The following is a 25,264-nucleotide window of genomic DNA, read 5'->3' as shown; positions in this document are numbered from 1 at the left end:
TCGCACTTGTATACACTCATTCCTCTTTAAGTTCATTCCAGTCTTTCTGCGCATGCTCGTTTCCTTGCCCTTCTGGCGTGATGATGTATATAGCACGCATAGCAATGGGCTGAGATAGAGCAGTCGGACTCGTTGCATTAACTGGTTTCCATTCGCCACAGCACGGTCTTCTATCTCCCTTCTTCGACCTTCTACCTCTCTTCCTCCTCAACAGATGAAGCATTAGCAGAACAAGGTTGCTGTCGTACTGCTGCTTCAAGAATATAAGCAAAACAAGCCAGAAAAAGGCACTAAGAACGGCGTCATCAAGCATCTTGTTATCTGGAATAAGGACTACAGTGTTTTTTTCCGGTAAACATAAACACACATAAACATAAACATCCACCCCACCCCCTATCCAATCAGAAACCTTCCCTGCCCCAAACCTGGCTTTTTCTAGCCGTCTTAAAGGGACATTCCACCCCAAAATCAAAAATACATATTTTTCCTCTCACTCTTAGTGCTATTTATGAATGTAGATTGTTTTGGTGTGAGTTGCCGAGTGTTGGAGATATCGGCAGTTTAAGAGCAGTAAGAGCCTTTTGTCTGCAGCTCTATATCAACATCTCACTGTGGCTGTTTCTGCTTTTACTCTTCCTCCCTGTTGTTTTAGTAGATTTGTCTTTGTTTAAGAGAAACTGCTACTAAAGATCTGCTTATTCAGTGATAGACATTATTTCATTTCCTATAGATTCTTCACAGTAAAAGTCCCCTGTTATTTTGTTATGTAAAAACTTTTATTGTGAAGCAGCAAAATAAGGAAATCTTGAATTTTCGAGCAGCAACTTCATGCAACTTGTTATACTGCTGATGGTGAACATGACACAGTAAAAAAAAAACTTCTGTTAGAAGCTACAATAGTACTGAGAGCTGAACACACAGACTTTTAAAAACGCCTTTCTCTCTGGTCTCCTGCTGACAGAGGTGGGGAGAGTCTCGCATCACACACAGCTTATTCGAGAGGGAGAAGTGGGGTTGTCAGGTGTTGGCTGTGGTTGGAACCGAGGTCGATGAGCACAAGAAGAGTAAACCAAAACAGTGCAGTTGAAAATTGAAAACTTAAAGTTGCTAAACTCCAAAGACCTGAGTGGAACTGGGTGATAATTCTCTGTGGGTGGGCTTTGCTCCATCACACAGTCATTTGGTACATTGTTAACATGAAATGTCATAGATTAGTTAAGCTTTGACATTTTGATCTAATTGTTACCTTTCTAACAAGATGGCCAATCTGTTAAGATGACTATTAAACTATACCAAGACATGTGGGACATTTCAAAATCCAGTCTGCAATACACATAAAGTACATCCTTCCCCTGCTTCCAGACATCCGGAAATCCGTCCTTACACTCCAGCTCCCTCTATGATCCCTCCCTCCCTCTATGAGTCCATCTGTCCATCCATCTCCCTGTGTTGGCAACAAGGTCTCACCTTGTTGCCCAGCAGCATGACGACCACGTCCTGCTGGGCGTACTCATGGATCTCTGTCAGCCATGCCTGGAGATGGAAAAAGAGCACAGAGTGGTGAGGAAATCCAAAACGGGAAAGGAAAGAAGGGAAAGGGGAGAGTAGAGAGGAGATTGGCCTGATACATGGGAGGGATAGGAGATAGATAGTGGTGACAGAGGAGATGGATGGATCCACAGCGAATGAGAGAGGGAGAAAGACAAAAGATTCATTTATTGTTCACTGGCTGCAGTCCATCTTGTCCTCCCCACCTCCCTCTAGATTCACGCTTCTTCCCTCCTCCTGCATCTATATCCATCCATCTTCTTCCAATTGCAGGCCAGTAGTTTCTCGGCTCTCTGTTACCTGCCTTGCTTAAAAAGCACTTAATGTCTCTGGGGGTCTTTGATACTCTGATACTCTCCTCGTATGCACTTTCCTCAGAGATCTCGCCTTACAGCGTAGGGTTACTACAGCACTCGTGCAGCACATGGAAATAGAAGAGTGTTTACATCCCACTTTCAGACAACTTTTATGCAAACTTTTGAAATGCCCAGTGATAAGTAATGTCACTGGGCAGCAAAGAAACCTTCTTACACAAGATGATGAATGTAGCCGAGGGGAAAAAAACAATACATAAATAAACAAACAGAGAAAGAGAGGGTTTGCAGTCCTTCCAGACTAGTCTTCCAGACTTGTCCAGACTAGTATTGGAAAAGTCAGTCTTTACTGTCAGCTAATATTTTATTCAATTTCATCCATAGAAAACAAAAACAAATAAATGCACTTGGCAATATTCCAGTACACTGACTAAAGTTAATACAGTCACGACAGGCTCTGTGTGTATGTGGGAACAAGATGTAGATGTGACATTTTTGGACGGCTGTGATGGACAGATATTGTGCATAAACAATACTTACTACACAATGAGCAATCAATCTGATACTATTGGTTGATATAAGCTTATTACAGATTTAACAAATATTGTTGAAGCTGTCAATTCTTCAACTTTTTGAACTGCTGTTCTTGGCCCCCTTGCCACACTATGTCCCACTGTTTATGCTTACAACCCTGCCCACACTACTTCCTGTCTGGCCTGCTCTTTGCAGCATCACACGAGTAAGTTTCATTTGGCCAAATGTGGTCTGACTGCATCTTCAGGCTGGGGTTCGGACCAATTTTTGCTTTGCAGCAGCTGGGCCAACGCAGAGAGCTCCAACAAAACAATGCATAAAAGATGAACATTGCTGGACTTTTGCTGCCACGTTGCTACGAGCTGGCAGGGGAGATTACTTCGTAACATGAACGCTGTATTCTCACCTTGTGATCATCAGGACAAAAGATAAAATAGGTGTCACAGTAATAACTTTCCACCATTGTACAGTGTAAAATCACAAAGTTAATTTTGACGACTGCTCTGAGGGCCCTATCTTACACCCAGTGCTAGGCCACACAGCACAGCGCAACTTCCATTGCTAGTTTCAGACCAATGCAGTTGTCATTTTCAAGGCCAGCATCCACATTGTGTAAGTACTTGCACCCATCTGTGCACCCATGGGCATCTATTGTCTTAAAATGAGGTGTGATTAGGGGGCTGCCTTGTTCAGGCGCCCCGAGCGGTTGGGTGTTCAGTGCCTTGCTCAAGGAGGTGAACTGACACCTCTCCAGCTACCAGTTCACGCTCCATATTTGGTCCTGATGGGGACTCACCTACACAGGTGAGTTCACCATGATCACTCTAACTGTTTCACACAGAGACGTACAGATGGGTTGTGGGTGAAATAATACATCACCAATAAGGAAAATATTTGTTCCATTTTGTAAATGTGAACATAGCAGAGACCAGAGCAGAGTTGCTGTCTGACTCCCCATTAAGAAAGAGGCTGTGCACATTTACACACGAGGAGCAGGGTAATGTTATTTTGTTTATTATTATTTCAGAAGCCAAAGTGTTGTTCAAGTTTATCACTAAAGTTTTTAGCTTTGCTGCTGAAATTTTCCACAATGTGAACTGCATTACTCTCAGCAGAAAACCGCTCGCCTCTCCCATTTACCAAATGTGCCATGTGAAGAGCAACGCACCAGGTGCAGGCACACCTGGCTTTTAAAGGGAATGGGAGATGACATTGTTTGAATTCATCTTATGCCCAAAACACACACACACCACAAGTTAAAAGTGGATATGCTCTAAATGCAGTTGTGCCATGCACTTTCGTAAATGAGCAACTCATGAGAATATGCTGAGTAAAAAGGGTTGGTAAAATAAGCTTTAGCTTCAGCCTACAGCTTTTCGGTCTAAATTCTTTGTTTTCCTTTTTATTTTGTTTATTTGTGTATTTCTTTTAATTTAATGCCTTGATGTTATTTATTCTTTATTATGTGCATTACTCTTGGAAAGTTGTTAACAAGGACTGAAACAAATTACCACTACTACTACAACCATGTGCTATAGATCATTTAAATAGGGCCCTAAGTGTAAAAGCCTCTATAATGAACTCTAAAACTTTCCACCAGACCGATAAAATTCATTAAAGTTATAATTTGCTTAATTCAGTTAAGAATACAAAAAGTGAAAGGCCTGAGTATATTTGGGGAAAAAAACTCTTTTGGTTTCTACCAGAAACAGCATTTACATCTTATTTATTTAGCTGCGATCCCCCACAGAAAACATGCAGTTTAAAACTGTGCCCTTGTCTTGTGAAAATGACCATATGTCAATAGTGAAATATGATTATTAATGCACGCTACAGTCATTTACATTAACACCGAGTAGCTGCCCTACTTTCATGTTTCAAATTAGCCTCGATGATTATGGAAATAATTTCAGTTATGGTAATTACTGTCCCTTAACATTCTCAGAGCAGATACTGTATTGTGTGTGTGTGTGTGTGTGTGTGTGTGTGTGTGTGTGTGTGTGTGTGTGTGTGTGTGATTAAATCTAAATTCAATTTTACACTCACCTGTTAAACATTACAACATCCCTGAAAAGTTGTCATTTTTTGGCAGTAAAAGGGATTTTCAGATAGTGAAGATACTAAATAATGAGCCACAGAGGATGACAGGATTTGTATTAACGTTCTAGCCGGCCTAATTTTTTTGTTCACAGGATATAACTTAGGACGGAGATTCAGCTACTAAGCCTGGATAAGAGGAAGTGGAAGATGGAGGTAGGTGTAAAAAAATGGAGAGCTTATGCAACAGTGAAGTTGCAAGGTTCAAGGTTGTGTTAGAGTACCTCTGTTGTTTGAGAGAGGAGAACAGGAAGGTTGAGCTGTTTTGACAGAGCACAATGGGCCTGTTTTCATCAGGTTCATCATTTCATTATTGTGAATGTGGCAAAAAGTTGTCCTTCACAAAAATGTATCAAACTTTTTTTGGATGTTTTTCCTTGAGATCACTTAACCGTCTTTGTAAGAAAGTCACACTTGACATTCTATTCAGCTGTGTTTGCTTTATAGACACATGAGTTTTCACATGGGAATGTGAAGTTCACTTTTTTACCCTTCATGCTATCACTTAACTTCTTTAAACAAAAGGTTATATTGGATTATTAAGGCTGGTACACACAATTTGAAAAACAGGGAGTAGAACTGGGCTTATGATGTAAATGACAAGTAGGTAGAGGTCCTATCACTGATAATTTAGCTAAAGCAGTGGAGTGAAGTGACATAAACCACTTTGTTTCCAATAGAGATGCAGATATCTTTGGATCTCCAAATAAAAAGCAACAAATGCAATGCACAACAACAATGAATTAAAAAAAAAAAAAAATGTACGGGCTCTGATATCTCAAAGCCATTAAAGCCTCTAACTTCACAAACCGATGCAGGTAGTAGCAGTAATGAATGATGTGGACGAGTCATTATTGTAAGTTTTAACCATGTAATCAGGCATTTTTCTAGCAGTCTTAAAGGGACAGTCCACCCCGAAATCAAAAATACATATTTTTTTCTCTCACCCTTAGCGCTATTTATGAATCTAGATTGTCGGTGTGAGCTGCCGGGTATTGGAGATATCAGCCGTAGAGATGTCTGCCATCTCTTGAATACAGTGGAATTAGATGGCACTCGGCTTGTGGTGCTCAAAGCGCCATAAATAAATACATTTGAAAAACTCAACAGCAATGTCTCATTTCAGAAATCATGACCTCGTTACTCAAGATGATTTACAGATGTTGTTGTGAGCAGTTTCATGTAGGAACAATTTTCTGTTTTACGGAACTACAACTGCCAACTGTATCACCGCACAGAAGGAAGTGTGCATCTACTCATGGATGAGAGGCTCGTGCTTGTGACAGTGTGGTCTCAGTGGTGCTGAGTGAGCTAGCTATTGTTGCAGTATGTTTTGCAATATGTATTTATGATTTATAGACGAACTGTCCCTTTAAAGTTTGGGATAGGGTTGAAATGCATATAGAGAGCTGTAAATCGTACCTTCATTAAATACACTTCCACTTCCAGGAATAGTCCAAATCCTAAGAGTGTGACTAGCTGTTTTACTTGGATCTCTGATTCCTTCCAAAAACTTCCAAAGAGTTTCTTTTGTCATTTTGCTGGCAAACCTGAGGGATCAGGCTTCAAATCTCTCCATTTACCACAGAGATATACAGTAGATCTCTGCTGAGCCAGTCTCTGTGCTCTCCCATTGTGAACAAAACTCTCTGTCACTGTCAGATAAAAAGAATATTTGAAATCATCCTCCTGGTCCTCTCACTCCATCTCACTTGATTTCTGAAATGTTGTATTACTTTAGACCTCGTATTTTTTCCATTATTAACAATTTCCCTTCCTTCTACAGTCGGGCTTGGTATCAATAGTCTACACATTTAAGGTATCAACTGAAATAACCCAGTGCCGATAAGTACATTTCCAATCAAACTGTAATTGCATTCAATCCTTTTTAGTACCCAGATCTAGAGAAAAATTACTATTTGCTTTGCCCAGAGCCAATCACAGCAAGCGTTCTTCAATTTATTGAAACATGTGATTGGCCCACTACCGCAGCAGCTACAACCTGTACAGTCTGTGGTGTGCTGAGGTAGAGTATGGTGCATTTGACAAAGCTGGTAGGTCATAATGTCAAGCTGCTGTTCGAAAGTATGGCTCTACCACATATCTGGGCATCTGGTGGCATCTTATGGCACTAAATACTTCCATTCACATGATGGGTATCGAATGAAGTACTCCATAGTGTAAAAGTACCAGTACCACTATCTCAATTTTTTAAATAATTTAAAATAGTAATACATCATTAATGGGGAAAATATTTGTTCCATTTTGTAAATGTGAACATAGCAGAGACCAGAGCAGAGCTGCTGTCCAACTACCCATTAAGAGAGACACTGCACATTTACACACGAGGAGCAGCGTAATGTTATTGATTATTTCAAAAGCTTTATGACTAAGTTTGTGACTAGAGCTTTTAGTTTTGCTGCTTAAATGTTCCATGATATGTACTGCATTGACATTACTGCTCTTTCTGCATTACTCTGAGCAGAAAACAGAAAGACGTTCTCTAAACCCTCAGCACAAGTTTTAACAGTAATGTGATGTACAGAGGAAATATAACTCCAAAACATAAGATAAGTAGAGACGGCCAGCTGGGCACACAGCTGCTGTTAACATGTCAAACATCAATAAGCACATATTGATCGATTCTGACTGGCCGTAGGAAAAGAAAAATTGTATTGCTATCGATTGAAACAGTGAGAGAAAGGTCAGGTCTCTCTCACACACACACACACACACACTTTACAGTACACACATTTCCTCCCGCCTCCCTCCATCTCTTTGTGAGTGTATCATCAGACGAATACCGCTCGGATCAGCGGTAATCCCCCTCTTGTCTACAGGTTTACAGTATTCTGCGCACCCTCCCCGGGGGTTTCATTACACAGAGATTAATGTACCGAGCCCTCACCTAGCAGCCCCAACTCTCGACAACATGCGAACCTGCCAATTACTCACACAGCCTTGAAAAATCTCGGCGGCCTGTGGGTGGATTAGGAGGAAGTGAAAGCAGGAACGCAGCTTCTGTGCTGAAAGTGATCAAACTTCAAAAGGCTCACTGTCGACATTGAGCGTTAGAAGTCGTACGGTACGTGGGAGCATGCGAGGAGGACACGTGTATGTGTTGGTCCACATGTGATAGTTTGTGACATGCAGTCAGGTTTACAGCTTTGGTGCAGCTTTCGGTTGACACTGACCTTGACAACCACGTTTTGTACAAAGGCGGACAGACGAGAGAGGCCGAAAGTCGTGGATGTGGGGTTTAAGGGCCAACTGCAGAGTCACATTATCACTTGGCTGGGTGCTTATTTTTAGCCATTATCCAAACAACTGAGAGGGAGTGCTAAGAAAAAAGTTCTATCGAACCAATTATCGACAGTGTTTGCAGCGGTCACCAGAAGTCACCAGAAAATGATGCATCCTAATTTGCATAGTTGCTACAGCTTTCTGAACTTTCTGAAGAGGAGAGTGTAAATCAGTTGTAACCTTCTAACATATCTCAAAATGCCCCAGAAGTCAAAAAATCAACTTTGCTGCCACTGATTTAAAAAAGTTTTAAAAAAGAAGTTCTCAAGAAGTAATGTCACGAGGGTGGGCTGCAAATTCATAAAATTAAAAGAGAAGATTCATTTTGCATTTTCAGTGACCAAGTTTTAAATTTCAGATTGGCTGAACAGAATATATAAAATGAACCAACAGCCATTTTGTCATCAGTACAGCACTTATGGCCCCTTATCTTTCAAAATGTTCTCATGGCATACATTTTTGGGAAAATTAGATAATCCTGATGAAAATAGCACTCTGAGTCACCAGAGTCAGACATTTTTAAATCCGTCAAATAGCAGCTTTAGGTCAGAATGATGGCTTCGCTTTCATCTTTGAAAACAAGATGACACTTTAACATTTTCCAATTGGAGAGTGCAGTTACATTCTCCTTGCTCCCTGCACAGACTTTATAGCAAAAACACATTAGCAGAAGAGCAGCTTCAGTCCTCCCTCTGTGTCTACACATGATGTGTTCAGAGACAGTTGGTCACTCATGTTTGGGCAGCACAAAGAGCCCAACACACAGTCACTGTAGATATGTGTGTAAAATGGAAGAAAATAGACTTGAAGAGCATGCATTTGCACATAGCATGAGTGAAACATGACCATTACAAGGACAGCCATAATGACTGAAATGGAAGCACATCTGTTCCATCAGACTCATATGAAACAGATGACTAAAAAACATGGCTGAAACGGGTCCTGTCTAGATAAGCGTGCAGAGCAAGTGGTTCTTTTAGGCTATAGCCTACATAGTTTGTGCTCCAAGCTAGATAGAAACATCAGCATGCTAACAATAACAATGCTAACATATTGATGTTTACCTTGTTAACCAACTTAGTTTTGCGTGCTAGCCTGCTAACATTTGCTAATTAGCACTTAACAAAACAAATGTCTGTACAAAGTTTCCGGGCAATTCACCCCAGTTGTTAAGACAGTTCGCTCAAATCCACAACCTAATGGTGATGCCACAGGCATCTCTAAAGTAATCAGGGAATATCATCTGGGCACCATGAATGTCTGTGTTAAATTCTGTGCCAATCTGTCCAGATGATTTTGACGTTTTTTACTGAGTGAGTGAAATATTTGAGCTGTTGGTAGCACTTGAGGAAAAGTGAGAGGATCACCAGAGTAATTAGGATTAGTCCTCTGGGAACCATGAATGTCGGGACAAAACATACTGCAAATCCATTCAAAAGCAGTTTCAGTTCAGGACCTTAGAGAGCTGTAAATTAATCGTCATAATTTGTCTTAAGTGTAATAATGATGATTAAAATATCACAGCGAAGATGGTTCACACGTACACGTGATAGTGGTACAGGCGCTGATAATAGCCACAGCTGTGAGTAATGGCTGCGTGTAATTACAGCTGTTCTGTGTAATGACAGACTGTCTCTTAAATGGCAGTTGTAATGCGTGGTAAAGCGTGCACACATATTGATAAGCAAACAAATTTAGGGTGCCTCTGCATCAATTCATATCTCACAGTGGGAGTGGAAACAAGGCCTGTGCATGTCCAGCTCCACAATGACTATGTAAAACAGAACCAGGCACACATGAGAGATTTATAAATCCATAAACTTTGTGGTTTAACACCGACCCTCGCATAATTTTATCACGCAGCAGTCATTCAGCGGGTCAGTGAGCATGCTAACAGTGATCCTGCGCGTCAGAGTCTCCATAAACAAGGCAACAATGACGCTGAGTGACAGACCTGTCATTATGTGTCATCCTCTTCTGCAAATTCTGATTTAATATGAATCCACTATGTCTCGTGAAACTCTTTTGGTTTGACAGCCTATCGTTCACATCATTCCAAGCATGTGAAAACAGCAGCAGGGTGTGCACAGAAATACAGGACAAACTGCGTCCGCATTGATTCAGTAAGGGATGGTACATTTTATTTTTCAATACAGGACAATCCCGTATTACACATGACAAGTGGCAACCCTACCACTATGTAAGTGACATTGCAATCCCTAGAGCCACATTGCTGGTGATGCTAAAAATGTTTTCCCCTGCATCTAAAGGAAGCAGAAAGTGTATTATTATGGTGTACCTTAAAAAAAGGGCTGTAATTGGGTTATTTGTGAGTAGGTAGCACTAGATTTAAGGCACCATGATGAAGAGGCAGTCTCAATGCAACGCATCATTACTGCACCTAATCAAGCATCCAAAATGTCATAACTCTAAAAACACACCAAGCAGCAGTGAAGTGTGGCTGCAAAAATGACATCTTTCTGCAGCTGGGCGGTGCGTTCATGTGATTCGGGAGAGATGAAATTCTTTGTAACAGAGGTCAAAATGTCAAAGCACTCTGTTTACTGATTGGCTGTGGATAGTCTCTTGCCATAATTTGCCACCAAAGGTTGAAATATCCCTGACTTTTTATTTGGCTGCACATGTGCAGAATCAGCTAGACATGTGTATGCTTTAGGTGTTACACTTTTGCCATCTCACAAAAACAAATAGAAAAGATCTGGATTTCATTTGTGCCACTCATAGAAAACATACTGTTGAAAAAGAAACTCAAAATTCAACAGCAAAGTTTCTTCAAAGACACAATGTTGTAATTACTCAGACCTCACTGTGGACAGGTTTCACTCCGAGGCTAAATGTGTCCTTGATCAATGATAGGGTGAACTTGGAAAATATATTCTTTTATAATTTGATGAACTGACCGATTAGTAAACTGACTATAGGTTAAATCATCACTTTTCATATCAGGTAATGATCGGGAAGAGAAAAACACACACTACAAGGGTAGTAGGCCCATAGACCTGTTTAAGTCTTTGGATTTTCACAGATGTGTTTCCCATGAACAAATATCTACTTTCCCATACTGTTCTTGCTTCACGCTATTATGAAAACGGCCGTTAATCAACTGTGTGTGTGTGTGTGTGTGTGTGTGTGTGTGTGTGTGTGTGTGTGTGCGCGTGTGTGGACTCTGTGGGTTCCTGGGCGTTAGTTTGAGGAAGTTGTGGTCAAAAGTGAGTAGGTCGCTGGGTGGGGAAACATAGAGAGTGGTATTAAGAACGAGATGTGAGAAAGATATTAGTCCAGATTGGATGAGACCTAGGATCAACACAGCTCTGCAGGTAAACAATATTTTGCATTCGCATTTTGGACACTGGTTTTTAAATTAAAAACATGTCAGTGTTCATTCTTAAGTGTTTGGGTTCTCAAGTTGTTAAGTGCTAAACTTTCTGTTAAAAACTGTTTTCAGACCATTTTATGTTTAGTTATTTAGCTAGCATGTGTATGGTGCAACATGGTAAAAGTGTTTCTTTATTTAAATGTATTACTATGTCATTTTTGACAGAAGAAATAGCACAATCTTTCTCTTATAACTGAAAATCTAAATTCATAGGTAATAAAATGCAATACACTCAGGGGTTATGTTGCTACAGCCGTACTTGGTCTGGTATGCTTAGCTTATGTGTGCTAATGCTATCTAACGTTAGCAAGCTTAAGGATATTATAAAGCTGTATTAATCAAGTACATGATTGAGTCCGTTTGCTAAATCTGTGACTCTTCCCTATTTATGCTACAGCTACAATAGCTTAGCATTTAAGCTAAAAGCTAAAGAGAAGTTTAGCATTCATTTGTATAGCTAAATAAATGTCATAATTGCCTTTTCAAATTAAAACAGCTGGTCTTAAGTTGATCGACGTTACTGCAAACATTCACACGACTTTTGGGTGTTGACATAACAGTTAGTGTCTCTGTTGTGGAAATGTACTGGCTGTGAAACTTCATTTGAGAACTTGAAATGGGCGTCTTCTGTTCCTCTTTTCAACATTCTCATCCTGACCCTCCCCTCCGTCCTCTCACTTTCAATGTGTTTTTCTTCACAGAGTTTTTTATGCTCACCAGACCTGACAAACACTGAGGTCCCACCCCTTCACGCAAGATGAAAAAAATTTCTGTTGCTATTAATAGCACTTCAAGCCCAGCCCGTGTCAATGGTAGCTATGCTAAGTGTGGCCAGATGAGTAAAAGAGAGTCTGAAGCTAATCATGTGAGAGTACAGAATAGAAATTGCAAGAACAGACAAGGACCAGGACATGTCACAACACACAGCCAGGAGCCCAGGGAGCGCCCTTTCTCAGCAGTCATCACCTCTAATGGAGCCACACATTCTCATCAGCGACGGTGGTCAGGAGAATTCTGCAAGAGTGTGACCTCGCCCGTCATTACTGTGAAGAAGAACAAGAAGGAACCACAGCCTCCTCAGCGTGAAGTATCCCTCCTCCGACCTCACGCAGCGTCCCATCATTCATGCAAACGCTACTCCTGCCCCCCCATTGGGGCCTTTAGCTCAGCATCCTCTTCTTCAGCCTCATCATCCACTTCTTCCTGCTCCTCTCCTCCTCCTGTGCAGACATCTGTCATCACCGGCCCCGACCCTCTAGGCTGGAAGTTGCGTACAAAGTCCAGCTCCACCTCCCGCCAGGCTCGCACAAACAGGCTGTCTCTGCAGATTCCCCTCCCTGTCATCTCTCCTGAACCCAAATCTAATTCTGCACCTAACTCTCAATCAGACACCCCTAACCCAGGTCTCTCTCCTGAAACCAAACCACCTCCCAAACCATCCCGTCGCCGCCACTCTGACTCCTCAGCCTTCCTCAGATCCCTGCCAACCCCTCAACCTGCTTTGACAGTTGAGGAGCTCTGCGCTGTGAATCTCCGCCCGCTCACCCTTTTGGATGAGTCTGACGATGTCTTCAGTGAAGAGGAGGTGAACGTGGTGACGAAGCCACGCAAAATACCACCGCCTGTTCCAGAAAAAACTTTCATGGCAAGACAGATAGCACAACTGATGGCTCATTCACGCCAAGGCTGTAAGCCTGTGGCAGCTAATAAGGAAATCATTTACAGCACTGTCATAAAGCCAAAGCCCAAACATTCACACAAGACTGAGACCACTGCAGCCTGAATGCCAGAACAACTGGTAAGCATACGTGACAATTTTAAAATATTATCTTGTGAAAGAAGTACAATGTTGGACCAACACCTCAGCAAAACTACAAAACACACTGCACTTCTAACTACGGTTAGTTAAAGAGATGATCCAACAATAGAATTGCACTACTATAACGTAGAAAAAGTTAACTAGTGAGAGACACATAGAGGGTTTTGGAACATTCTCCATAGGGTTGGGTACCATTCACATTTGAAACTATATCGGTCACAGTACCTTGAAGTGACGCAGTAGGCCTAGACCCTCTCACTTCCTCTCAATACTCCACCCTGGTCAACAAGCATGCTGTTCCTCTGCTATAGTCTAATTACAAGTCTGTCTGTGTGTGTTTGTCTGTTGTGTCTGCTCATCTCTCTTGCTCTCTGTTTAGACACAACTGACAATATATGGAACAGTACGTAATCAATCACAATCCCAAACAGCAGTGACACTTTATAAAATGAAACAGAGAACAAAATGCACCAGATGTTGAAACTATTGCTGCAGATAGGCACTGCAACAATAGTTTCAGCTTGCCAGGAAGCCGACGGGGCTTCGTGGGCAGCTTCCCTGCCCCTGGCGGCTTCTGTTTCCTGAACCCGGCAGCTCCGTAGAGCTAATTGCCAGCCACAGAGCATCGTGGGCACCTTCCTGGCGCTTTTGCCTCCTGTGTGAAGAAACCAGCTGTTTTGCAGACCACCATTGCTGGTGGAGCTCAGAGGCTTTCAGGATTCTCTGCCTCCTGTCTAAACCCAGATGCACCCTCAGGCACTGAAATTAGGCATGAATTTTTTTAACATGAATTGTTATTTGGTAGTACCGACACAATTCAGTCAGTACCAAGTGGCAACCTCCGTGGCTGACGAATTAAGCCAACATGGAATTGCCAAACTGCAGTTCCTAGAACAGCCACTGGAGGTTGGCCCCAAACAGCCTGGTGCAAAAGACAGTTTTGGTCTCTATAGCAAATTTTAAGATCCGTGACAACTGTACCATGATTTTTTATATACTTATATTCTATTAAATATATGCTTAAAGTTATGAGTAATTAAGGGCAGGGCCGCTTGAGTGACAGGCTGTCTGCCAATAGTGTCCTCGGCTTCTCAGTCAGATCCAGCCCTCATTCCACCACAGCTCCACCCTTTCGTCCAACTATGGTCACTTCTGGCTCCAAGAAACCAAAATGACGACGACCAAAATGCCGAACTTGAGGCTTCAAAACAGGAGCCCACAAACCAATGAGTGATGTCATTGTAGCTACGTCCATTAATTTTTTACAGTGTATACTCAGTACCCATAAAAGTACAGGTTTGGCACCCAACCCTAATTCTCAAATGTGCAGATTTTGACATCATTAACTCATATATCTTGGTATTGCACTACAGTGGCACTGTTCTGGACCAAAATACAAATACAAAGGCAGAATTAGACATGCAGACTGTTTTCATGGCTGATATAACAAGTGTATACCCAGTAGAGCTGAGCATGACCATTCTCATGGAAGATATTTATTTTCAACATAAACATAAAGCATAACATAAGACGTTAATGTCACGGTACAGTGGAAATATTAATTGCACAAGTATAAGACATATGCCGCTGGGGTTGGTGATAAAGTGATGGAATCAACTGAAATAATTAACATACTTGAACGTGCGTTTGTGGAGGCTTGCTCTTTTGTTCATTATTACTGAAGCATTACATTTCAATTATTTTAATTCTTTAGGTTTAGAGGCAGGATTAGGGTAGAGGAGAAGGAAAATTGAGTTTTCAAAACAACAGTTGTAAAAGAAGAAGACAACTGTCCTCCAGTGAGGAGGTAGAGGTAGAGAAAGAAAAAAAAACGTGTGAGAGTCAGATTCAAACAAAGAAAGGTCACAACTGATGCAGCAGAGGCTGAGATTTACTGTAGTCCCCAGCTTGAATCAAGCTTTAAGTTTCTATTGGTTAAGACTCTCCCTGCTTGGTAAATACCCACATCTTTCAAAACCCACTTGTAAAGCATTCTGTTAGAAATGTGTCCTCTAGCTCAGGCCAAGGTACCCCTTGAGACATCATCACAGGTATTGTCTAACACCAGTAACTTCCTCTGTGGCAATGGTTGGTGTTCCTCTTTACACAAACAATAACAACATGTTTATAAGAATGGAATTTGTTCCATTTGAAGATAATGCTCAACACTGTCTTTAATGTTTGCAGAAGATCTAACTGCAGATGCCTGAGTGCCTTTCACCCTGATTAGCTTTTGATTGATTTCCTTTACGATGTGCTGAGAGGAGAGAAGGGCCGTTACAGTGTTGGTCAATAGTAACAGCATTTTCTGTGTTTCTGCAGGGCTGTGTGTGGGTACCAGCTGCGACAGGGAGAGGTCCACTCTGCACTTCCCTGGCTGAGGACACTGAGGGGAAAACTGAGACTCCTTTGACCTCCAAAGCCACCACTACCAGGAACAGTTTTACAGATTACAGTACAGTCTCCAGTATGTCCTGGGGATGGGGCATCATGGTATTTTTGCCTCATTTGAAATGTTGTACTCAAAGGTCTTATTTCTGGAGTGTAAAACACACTTTTCTCACCGCCCTGCAACACAAATGACTGTTATTACTTCAGCATAGCCTGATATTTCACCTCTCTGCCATACATTGCTGTTGTAACTCAGCTGTAGATATTTGGCAAACTTGTCGCTGTTGGAGAAATATAACTTTTAAATGAGTCTTTGTGTGAGTTCAGGCAAATGTTACTTTAGAGCATGTGGTGTGGCTTGTGGAGAGAGGAACAAACCCCGCAGATGATGCAGTTCCTACTGGTTTCTAATAGAGATGATAAATCACTAAATTTCCCTTTAAGGTATTGTTGTGTATTTTCTTGTACAGTGTATGAAATGTGCCTGATGTTCTCTGTTGAAAGAAGGTTACTTAAAATATTCTTTAGAGGTGATTTTCTTTATAGTGCAATTCAATGTATACTCAGCCTCCAGGAATAAAAAATGAAGCTAATGCAGAAGTGCCAAAAACTGCAGTTCCTCAAATGGCCACTTGAGGCTGGCTCAGAGAACAAGTCAGTCCCCATAGACCCCCATGTTAAAATGCCTAACTTGACAGCTGGAATACACGTTTACGCCCTGGAACAAAAAACATTTTGGTACCTATAGCTAATTTCTACATTCATGACAACTGTGAAGGGGGGGAAATTTTTATATAACTCACCTGTTTACATGTTATTAAAACCCAAAGTTACACATATTTAAGGGCGTGGTCACTTGAGTGACAGGCTTTCTGCGAGGCGTTGCACCAGTCTATGAGTCAGCTTTAATCTTTTGTCCAAATATGCTCAGTGATGGCACTAAAAAACCAAGATGTCTACAGTCAAAATGCCAAAATCCAGGCTTCAAATTGTGAGTCCACAAACCAGTGGCTGACATCACAGTGACTATGTTATTTGTACAGTCTACAACGATAACTTACGACAAGGTTTGCTTACAGTTTGTGTGATATCTTATCTCAACAAAATATTTGTATGTGTGGCATCTACGGGGCATCTATAGGGCTATGTAAAATTACATGGTGACGTGACATTATATATGTATGTAGCTTAAAATAACGTTGACTTATGATACTGTATATAGTGCATTACTTTTTGTATGTATAGGCACCACCAACAGTAAATGAGGACAGCCCATTAAATTAAAACATTTTAACTTAAAGGAAAGAGCACTGATATTAATTAGATTAATCAATAAATAGATTAATTGACTGACAGTATATAAACTCTTTACAACCTAACATTAAACATTTCTGTACTTTTTTTATGTTTTTTTTTTTTTTTTGGTTGTTTTTTTTAATTTTTGTTTTATGTTTTGTTTTGTTTTTTTGAGTTAATATTTTAAGTTGGGGGACACTTGTCAAATATAAATCCTCTTCCTAACTGTCAAATAAAAGCAAAAAGAGTGTGATGATTTGAGTGACATTAGTTGAATACAATATTGTTAATAAAGCTTTTAAACTACTGGTCAAATAAAGCAAACCATTTCAATACAATGCTTTGGCCTCTCGTAATATATGAATGTTGTTATTTGTAATATTTCATAGTTTTAACCTGTTAAAAGATGATCACAGCCCTATAGTGATTGAAGCCGAGAAGTGTAGGAATAGAATTATTTTTTTCCAAAATTTTGTGAAGAATACCTGCTTCTTTTGTTTGTTTTTTTATCAGCAATTCCCATGGTCGGATGTCTCCAACACTCTGCCAGTAGACAAATTTCTGCTGCTCTGCTCTAGCTCAGGCTCTGCAGGCCCTCGCTTCATGCAGTACAATGGTGTATTTGCCTGACAGATGCACACACACACACTCACAATGTGCAGCAGCAAAATCTATCTTGCTTGTGGCTGTAATGTGACTGGAATAGTACGTGGACTTCACACAGGTGGAAAGTGCTGAGAATCTTGCTTATCTGGACAGTCAAATAAAAATGGGCTCATGACAGCGAAAAGCTTCGAGTTTACAGAAGGTCTAATCACAAAGGAACAGCTGCTTAAGGGGAAATCACGGGGAAACACAACTATGTTATCATTGTAGAAATGCTGGTTACAACTACAAACAATAGTCTTGCAAATGCCAAGTAATGCTCATTAGACACATGGTGTGTTTTACAGCAACCACAGCAGGGGCACATTTGCAATTAGGACGAGTGAGAGGATCCAAGAGGAAATGTTCAAATGACAGAACATCTGTTGAAATCCAGTAAGTAGCAGCCAAAGGCAAACACTTGTTTAACTTCTGTCGCCTCTGTCCAGGATATCAACCAGTGACACACCTGGATTAATAAGATCAGACAGACTTAAGTGTTGCAGCAAACTGAAACAATGGGTAACAATTCATTTTACGGCTCACAAAGTTTCCTGTTCTTCTCCTAGAAAGGAACTGACCGGGTAATTGGTAAGGTCCTGGAAAGTATGTAATTCAGTTTAAAGGGAGATGGAGACAGTGCACACTTCAGTACACTTCCAATTATTTATTTCTAATTAATTGCTGGTGTAACTTTTTTTTTACATTTTAATTGTTTTGGGGGGCATTTTGCCATTATTCTTCAGCGAAAGCTTAAGAGAGACAAGAAAGGTCTCTTGCCTCTGTCCAGCTTATCAACCAATGACACACCTAGACGAATAAGGGGGAGAGACAAAGGGGATGATATGCAGCAAACGGCCGCCTAGAACCAAACATGGGCTGCTGTGATAAGGACTAAGATTTAGTGGTATGCGCTGTATCAGATGAGCTCTGGGGTTACACCTGTGATTTAACATTGCTTTCTCATAAAGTTCGGGAACTCACAAGAGACAGATAAAAAAAAACAACGGTCAAAACTGGAGCGGCAGAGGCCAAGGTGTCCTGACAGTCGCTTATATGGTTCAAGCTCCAAAAACACCAGATCCAACATGTCTCATTATGCAACTCTATACTACCCACTTCTTTCAAACCCCACACACTTCCAGCTTGTCATGCAGGCTTTCAGTTAAAATCTCTTAAGTCTCAAGCCAAACCAAGATAACATTACCTTACTATTACATCATGACTGTTTTAACATTTGAAAGCTCTCCCCAGAGCCAGATGTCTGATTCCACAGGATGGGTATATACTCCTCCTTGACAAGAGAGAGTCTTTTTCTGTCCATCCATACCTAATCTCGCAAACTACTGGACCAATCAGCCTTATTTTTTGTGTGCACATTTATGACTGTATGCTCAAGGACCTTTTGTGGTTCCAGTGATTCAGAATTGTTGAAAAACCTGTTTTGTTGACTGTTTTATACCATTACTCACCACTGACTCCTCACTCCTCACTCCTCTTAACCAGCCAGTGAAGGCTCTAAGTTTTCAGGAAATTGGATTGGCTAAAAACAACAAGCTTTCCTGTCTGTTGCAGGGCACATTATGGTCTCCACCCTGGCTAAAAAACTGATATTCATAGAAAAGATTGGTCTCATTTTGAACTGGAGCATCTGCAGATAAATTCCAGACCCAATATGTTATGATCCATTAAAGTTACATATCTTACGTTTTGAATGAATCCCCATTTTTGTTATCTTCACCTCCATCTTGGTTGCATGGGAGCTGGCAAAACTGTGGCGCGTTCCAGCTGCGTAGCTGTGATTGAAGTTTTGTTCCTTTGTCCACATGCGGTTGTAACACACCGGGAGCATTTCGGAGGGGATTGTTTAACCTGCCCCTTTTCTAGACTTGCAGATTTTGTTGATTTCCTTGACATTTGTGTTTCTATTGAAAGTAGGTACGTAATTAGGCTCTGTAGTTGAATGGTTTCCTTTTCAGTCTATTTTAATTGTGTTTTTTGTTGTTATTTAACATTATGTGGTGCTGTAACCTCCGGACAAAGTTAATACCATTGAAAGTCTTGTTAGAAATGACATAGATTAAAGATTTGTGACTGTTTTTCAGTTATTAAAATACATTTATTCTCATAATTACATATATTTCACATACAGTGCCTTTTAGCAGGCAAAAACAGACGAGGAGTTTATTTTTGTTAGCTTCTGGGATGCTTCGGAATTGCGCTGCAGCGCATCTGCTGGAATTAGACAACAATTGTCTGGAATGGCCATGATCAGTTCAGGCAGTCGCCATGCAGAGATATGCACTCTACGCAGTGCACTTTTCTAGTTTAGAAAATGTATTCTGTTAAACAACTGCTGATAGGCTCTATCTCACTTCAGCTCTAACAGTATTAGTGTTTTGAGCACGGAATGTAATTATTTGCCTTGGGATAAAATAAAATAAAACAAAATAAAATAAAATAAAATAAAATAAAATAAAATAAAATGAAATAAAAATTAAAGCTACAAGCAGCAATGAACAGGCCCTTGCACCTCTGCACAATTCGGAGGTCCTGGCAGGACACCGCCTGATGCGGTTGTTCTTTTCTCTGAAAGTCAGACACTGCATGCAGTGAGTGAGATGGTGTTTCTGCATTGAGTTTGAGTGGTGGAAAGACCTATTTCACATCAATTGGATCTAATCTGTAGGAGGAGTCTGTTAAAGAATGACCCATGAAAATGACCAAAAATGCACCAAAATTACACATTCAATTCAAAATGGCAGACTTCCTGGTGGGTTTAGGGTATTGTCCCAAGAGACAATTTTTTACATTTTGGGGTGTTACATGTGCCTACCAAGTTTCGTACATGTTGGTGAAACCAGCTTTGGGGGCTGTTTCTAGAACTTTTGTGGGGGGCACTACTGAGGCATTTTATGACACCTGTTATATTGACCTAGTGAAAATATGACCTTCACTGTGAAATATTTGGTAATATTTCAGCAGGATATTGTGAAGAAATCAATAGGTGTTCCAGTGTAAGTGAAAGGTAAAAGATGCAGACAGAGAAGTTTGGATGGAGTCAGTTGAGTGAATCTGGGTTTGGTCCGCTGAGATGAGCTGCTGGGTGTCGAGGCGAGTAGAGAGAGATCTGCAGTGTAAGCTGGGAGCAACGCTGCAGGCAGGTAAGCATAGGGACTACAGATCATGATACATACACATAAACACATGCAGACATCCCACACCCATACACACACTCTATCGCACACCCTTCGCATGCAAATAGGAAGCTGCAGCATCTCATATTTCCTCATTGGGTCACTTTACATTTGCTAAAATACAAATGAGTGAGGAAAAGTTGTGTTTGCATGAATCACAGTGGAATTTCTTTGTTAATCTAAATCTAATCCCAGTCTTAGTCGGAAATGTAAACATTACACTGAACTCTTTAAGAAGGGAGGAGCAGCAAAGAGGAATTGTGCCATAAAAAGACCTACATTCTTAAGGTCTAAAACTAGATAAAAGTAACTGGATAAAGGCACAAAAATACACATCACACACTGACATACACTGCACTTCAAGCACTTACAACTGTGCAAAGAGGTCTTTCTTCTTACTTTTACCTGCATCAGCTACTGGATCTAAACTCATCACATTGAGACAATCACCATGACAACACACACAGTATGATCACACCTATAGTTTGTTAACTTCAGTTCAAACTGGAATGGAGAAGTTCACTTCTATGTATATTTGTATTTGTTTTGTATCAGACAGTCAAGGTCCAGGAGTATAACGATTCATTTCTCCTTTGGAGAAGACTTCTAACGAGACGGTTCTCGCCAGAAAACCAGCGGCATTCGGTCATTTATTCAAACACTTTAAATAGGCAAAAACAAACTTGTGTTTTGGTTATCCCGACAAGTGTCTTATGATATTTACATATAATGAGGGAAGTCAAATGTGACTACTAAGGAGCATAGCTGTGGAAATCCTCCAATCACTGATTCTGAAATTCTGTTGTCTGTACCTGCTGTGCAGAGACGTTTGAAGTTGAGTTTCGGAGAACTTTGTGAATAATGTCATCATTCCCCTTTGGAATTTTAATTGTTTGAGCACTTTGGCTACATTAAAAAGCATTACATCATTTGATGCCCTAAGCCCAAAATGGATGCACTGTACAGTAGCTGGGATGTGTCAATCTAAGGAGTGACTGTGACAAAACTGCAGCTTTTCTGATGTCAAAACTGGGAAAGAAGGACAATGGTTTTAATGCAGTGATGCATCCTGAAGTCACCAGTGTGCTGCCACAAATATGAAACAAAAGGGAACCACTGCTGTGATTATGGACGTATTAGGAGAACTGGATAATGTGTTCTAAGATATTGTGCCATTAATCCCAATGTAAGATGCTCACTTGATGCATATGGCAGAGCAGAGTCCTTGTCTGGCAACCCAGTCGGCAGAATAAATGTTGGCATGGTACATTTTTGCAAACCCTGGATGAACCCTGTTACATTTGTACATTTTATATGTAGCAGATATGTTGAAGCATTACATTTCTTTATGTTTTTGTTGTGATGACAATGTGGCTAACATGTGGTAAGGTTTAGGCACAAAAACCACTTGGTTAGGGATAGGGAAAGATCATTTTTTGGCTTAAAATACCCGCTGTTGTCACTACAAACACAGATAGAAATGTCCTGACCTCTCATTAAAAAATACCAGCTTTTTGTTGGTCTCAAACATTCTGGCGACTGGGCTGCTTCTGGGTGAGAGGATACTCGCGGGAGACTTCCTCTGGCTTATCCTACTGACTTCTGCTGGCTCCCTGACAACATGGATGGCATGAAATGAGCTATAATTACAGCATCACGGTTGTATGCCTCGCCAACCAGTCAAGTTGCAATTTACATCCATGTCTAACCTGACTCATATGTAGCCATGAAAGTAGACAATATGTTATAAACATTACAATCTTTTACACTGAGCTCCCACTGGTAAGATTCTGCTGCTAGTAATAGCAGTTACTGGTTGTAATTTCAGTACGAGAACTGCAAGGAGAGGAAGAGGGAGGGAGACTGTGAAAGATGTGACCGAACTAGAAAATCAGAACTAGAATTACCACCTCACAGTTTTATGTCTCTGCCAATCAGTCAAGTTGCAGTTACAGTTTACATCCATGTCTGTGCAGACTCATATGTAGACATGACAGCAGACAGTACTTCACATATGGATGTTGCTGCAAGGAAGCTGCACATTCTCAAACATGGATGCTTCACACACATCTAGAGAAGATCTGTACAGTCCCTTCTCTCCCCTTCTGTACCTGAGTTATAATGCTGAATAATGGCCAGAAAACACTTTTGTCATAATGAGTATGGGAATTCTGGAGTTATGGCCAAAAACATATTTTGTGTGGTCACAATGACCGTGAACCGTTAACCACCAAAATCAGCTCATCCCTGAGCCCAGGTGGACATTTGTGCCAAATTTGAGGAAGTGGCTTTTTTGAGTCATGGTGATCAAGAGAATGAGACTGTCCTAGGGCACAGTGACCTTTCACCACCAAAATCTAATCGGTTCATTGTGAGGTCCAAGTGGACGTTTGTGCCAAATTTGAAGAAATTCCCCAGACTCAGGATGAGAATGGGACCCTTACAACAAACCACAGTTTTATTTGAAGCCACCTGAGCTTAAAAGACATGCTCCCACCCTGCCAAATAAACTCAGCTAAAGGATCAAACGCTCCAAACATGCTTGGTGTGAATAAACCTTAGATATAAGCTTTCCCTCAAACTGATTAATAAGTGAAGCTTGAAGGGGGAAAAAGGAGCACAATTCTCAGGAGTCGAAATGAGAGGGTGGGATGCACTCATAAGAGGAGGAAAGATGAAAAGGCAGAGAAGAAGAGATCTTTTTTCACCTTCAGAGGGAGGCTGAACAGACTGACACTTATTAGCCTGTTACTCTGTGTGTGTGTGTGTGTGTGTGTGTGTGTGTGGTTAAGTGTACATGTCAGTGTGTGTTTGAGTTGTGTGAGTTGTGTGAGTTGAGATGTGTGTTGTGGCGACCCCTGTTGTTGTCGTGCAGCAGTGTCCGTGCACTGTGTGTCACTATTCGGCACAATGTCAATTAGTGGCTCCTGATAACACCTGGACCTGATGTTGCCAGCCTGTGTAAGAGAGTTCTGGCTACTCTCCCAGTCTCCCAGTGTCTTGCTCTCTTGCTGCTTGCTCACTTGACTCATACTCCTTCTCCCTCTTCTCTCCTGAAAGTACTGCCCATTGTGTGAGGAGGGCAGCATTAGCTCAGCTGTCTTTTGGTTCCTTTTTGTACAACTTACAACACTCGCTCACCAACTTATCCCTCATGTACACATTACACTACTGATTCCACTGATACTCACACTCCATGTTTTGTTAATGTTGAATAATTCATTTAATTAATTTGCTTTTGTAAAAGGGTAACTTCAGTATTTCCTAACCTGGACCCCATATGCTTATATATTTGTATCTGATTCCCCTTTTGCACCAACATGGAACCAGTTCCGTTCCGGTTCCCACACCGAATTTTGAACTGTTACGAGCATTTCAACCAAAAATAAAGTGGTTCACAACCTGAAAAGTTGGTTCTCAACTAGAACCAAAAAATAGCAGGTTTTCTTTAACTTGAAGTGTGGACTGTGACGACATTAGTGGGTGTGTCATATTCTACAGGTTGGAAGGAGAGGATGGAGAGGGCAACAATGGAGACCTCAAGTGAGAAATAATGAGACAAAAATGAGTGTGCAGTGGTGTCATTTATACTGTAGTTGGTTCATGCTTATTTTTCGGGTAAAAACAAATATCTGCAATAACCAAAGCCAATTTGGTGGAAAAGGGGTACAAGTGACTGATGGGAAGTTTGTTTGAAACTGGTCCAGTATGAAGTGAAAGTGCTGCAGCCACATGTAGCAGCAGTGAAACAGGCTGCGATGTGACCATTTGGGGCATATTCACACAGTCAATTTAAGTCCATTAAAAGCTCTTGTCTTGTCTGACAACATTACAAAATGGGTTACTACAGTGACAGAGCTTTTTATGAAAAATGATGATTCCTTTTGTTGACCCAGAAACAGTCCCGTTTTTTTTTTTTTTTTGTGTGTGTGTGTGCAAAAAAGTCTGAATAGCAGTCAAGGATAAAAGGATATGCACACAGGTGACACTCTCTGTATAGTTGTTTTTTTTTAATAAGCACATTTTTATGGCATGCTAACCATCGATTTTCATTCTTCAGAGTACAGTTTTCACAATTTATACCAGTGCAATTATGGTAGGATTCTTTTTTGTTTTATGTTTTCAGACACTTATAAGTCAGTGCCAAAGACAAGCACTTTTAGTGGATGTACATTCAGCCGTGCATATGCCCCAAGTGATTACACTGCAGTCTTTTTCATGGCTGCCGGTTACAGCCCTGTCACTAAATACCAAACCAGTTTAAAAAAGTGTTTTTCACATTTGTAACTTACACACAGATACACTGGGTCCAGGTTGGAAAAATACCAAAATTACACTTAAAATAAATCACTTTTCTCAGACACTTGAAAATCTATATATATATAGTCTATATTTGCCATGGCTCATGAGCCTGTTTGTAACAGTGTGCATGTAAGTGTTTGTGAATTTGCATTATACGAGTGGTATGGGCCCCAGTTAAATAAGCAAGTTAAACTTCAATGCATTAGATATAGCAGGTTCAGGTTACCTTAACATCACTCTAGAGAAGCTGATAACATCTTCGGTATGAACCCCTCAGGCTAGAACTTCAAACATTTACACATCTTTACTGCATAATTACAATATTAACATTCCCCTTAAACAAGTGCAGCTTTTTTACCATATACCTGTGTTCTCTCTAGTGTGGAGGAGCCTCAGTGCAAAGTACTGTAAAGAAACTCAG

General features: G+C 40.8%; 2 protein-coding genes across 2 annotated transcripts in view; one reads left to right on the top strand and one right to left on the bottom strand.

The window, feature by feature from the left end:
- Nucleotides 1–25,264, bottom strand: part of LOC126399543 (ras-related protein Rab-26) — a 141,950-nt gene that overhangs the window by 13,827 nt on the left and 102,859 nt on the right. The window contains exon 6 of the mRNA XM_050059577.1: nt 1,468–1,533. Within this exon, the coding sequence (XP_049915534.1) occupies nt 1,468–1,533 (66 nt within the window). The remainder of the gene's footprint in view (nt 1–1,467; nt 1,534–25,264) is intronic.
- LOC126399538 (uncharacterized) lies at nt 11,046–16,708 on the top strand. Its single transcript, XM_050059567.1, has 3 exons — nt 11,046–11,134; nt 11,895–12,991; nt 15,335–16,708. Exon 2 carries the CDS (start codon nt 11,951–11,953, stop codon nt 12,974–12,976), a length of 1,026 nt encoding a protein of 341 aa, XP_049915524.1. The 5' UTR covers nt 11,046–11,134; nt 11,895–11,950; the 3' UTR covers nt 12,977–12,991; nt 15,335–16,708.

This window comes from Epinephelus moara, chromosome 13 (genome assembly GCF_006386435.1).
Source record: "Epinephelus moara isolate mb chromosome 13, YSFRI_EMoa_1.0, whole genome shotgun sequence".
In the NCBI taxonomy this organism is placed as follows: Eukaryota; Metazoa; Chordata; class Actinopteri; order Perciformes; family Serranidae; genus Epinephelus; species Epinephelus moara.
This window is presented reverse-complemented; position numbering and strand designations above follow the sequence as displayed.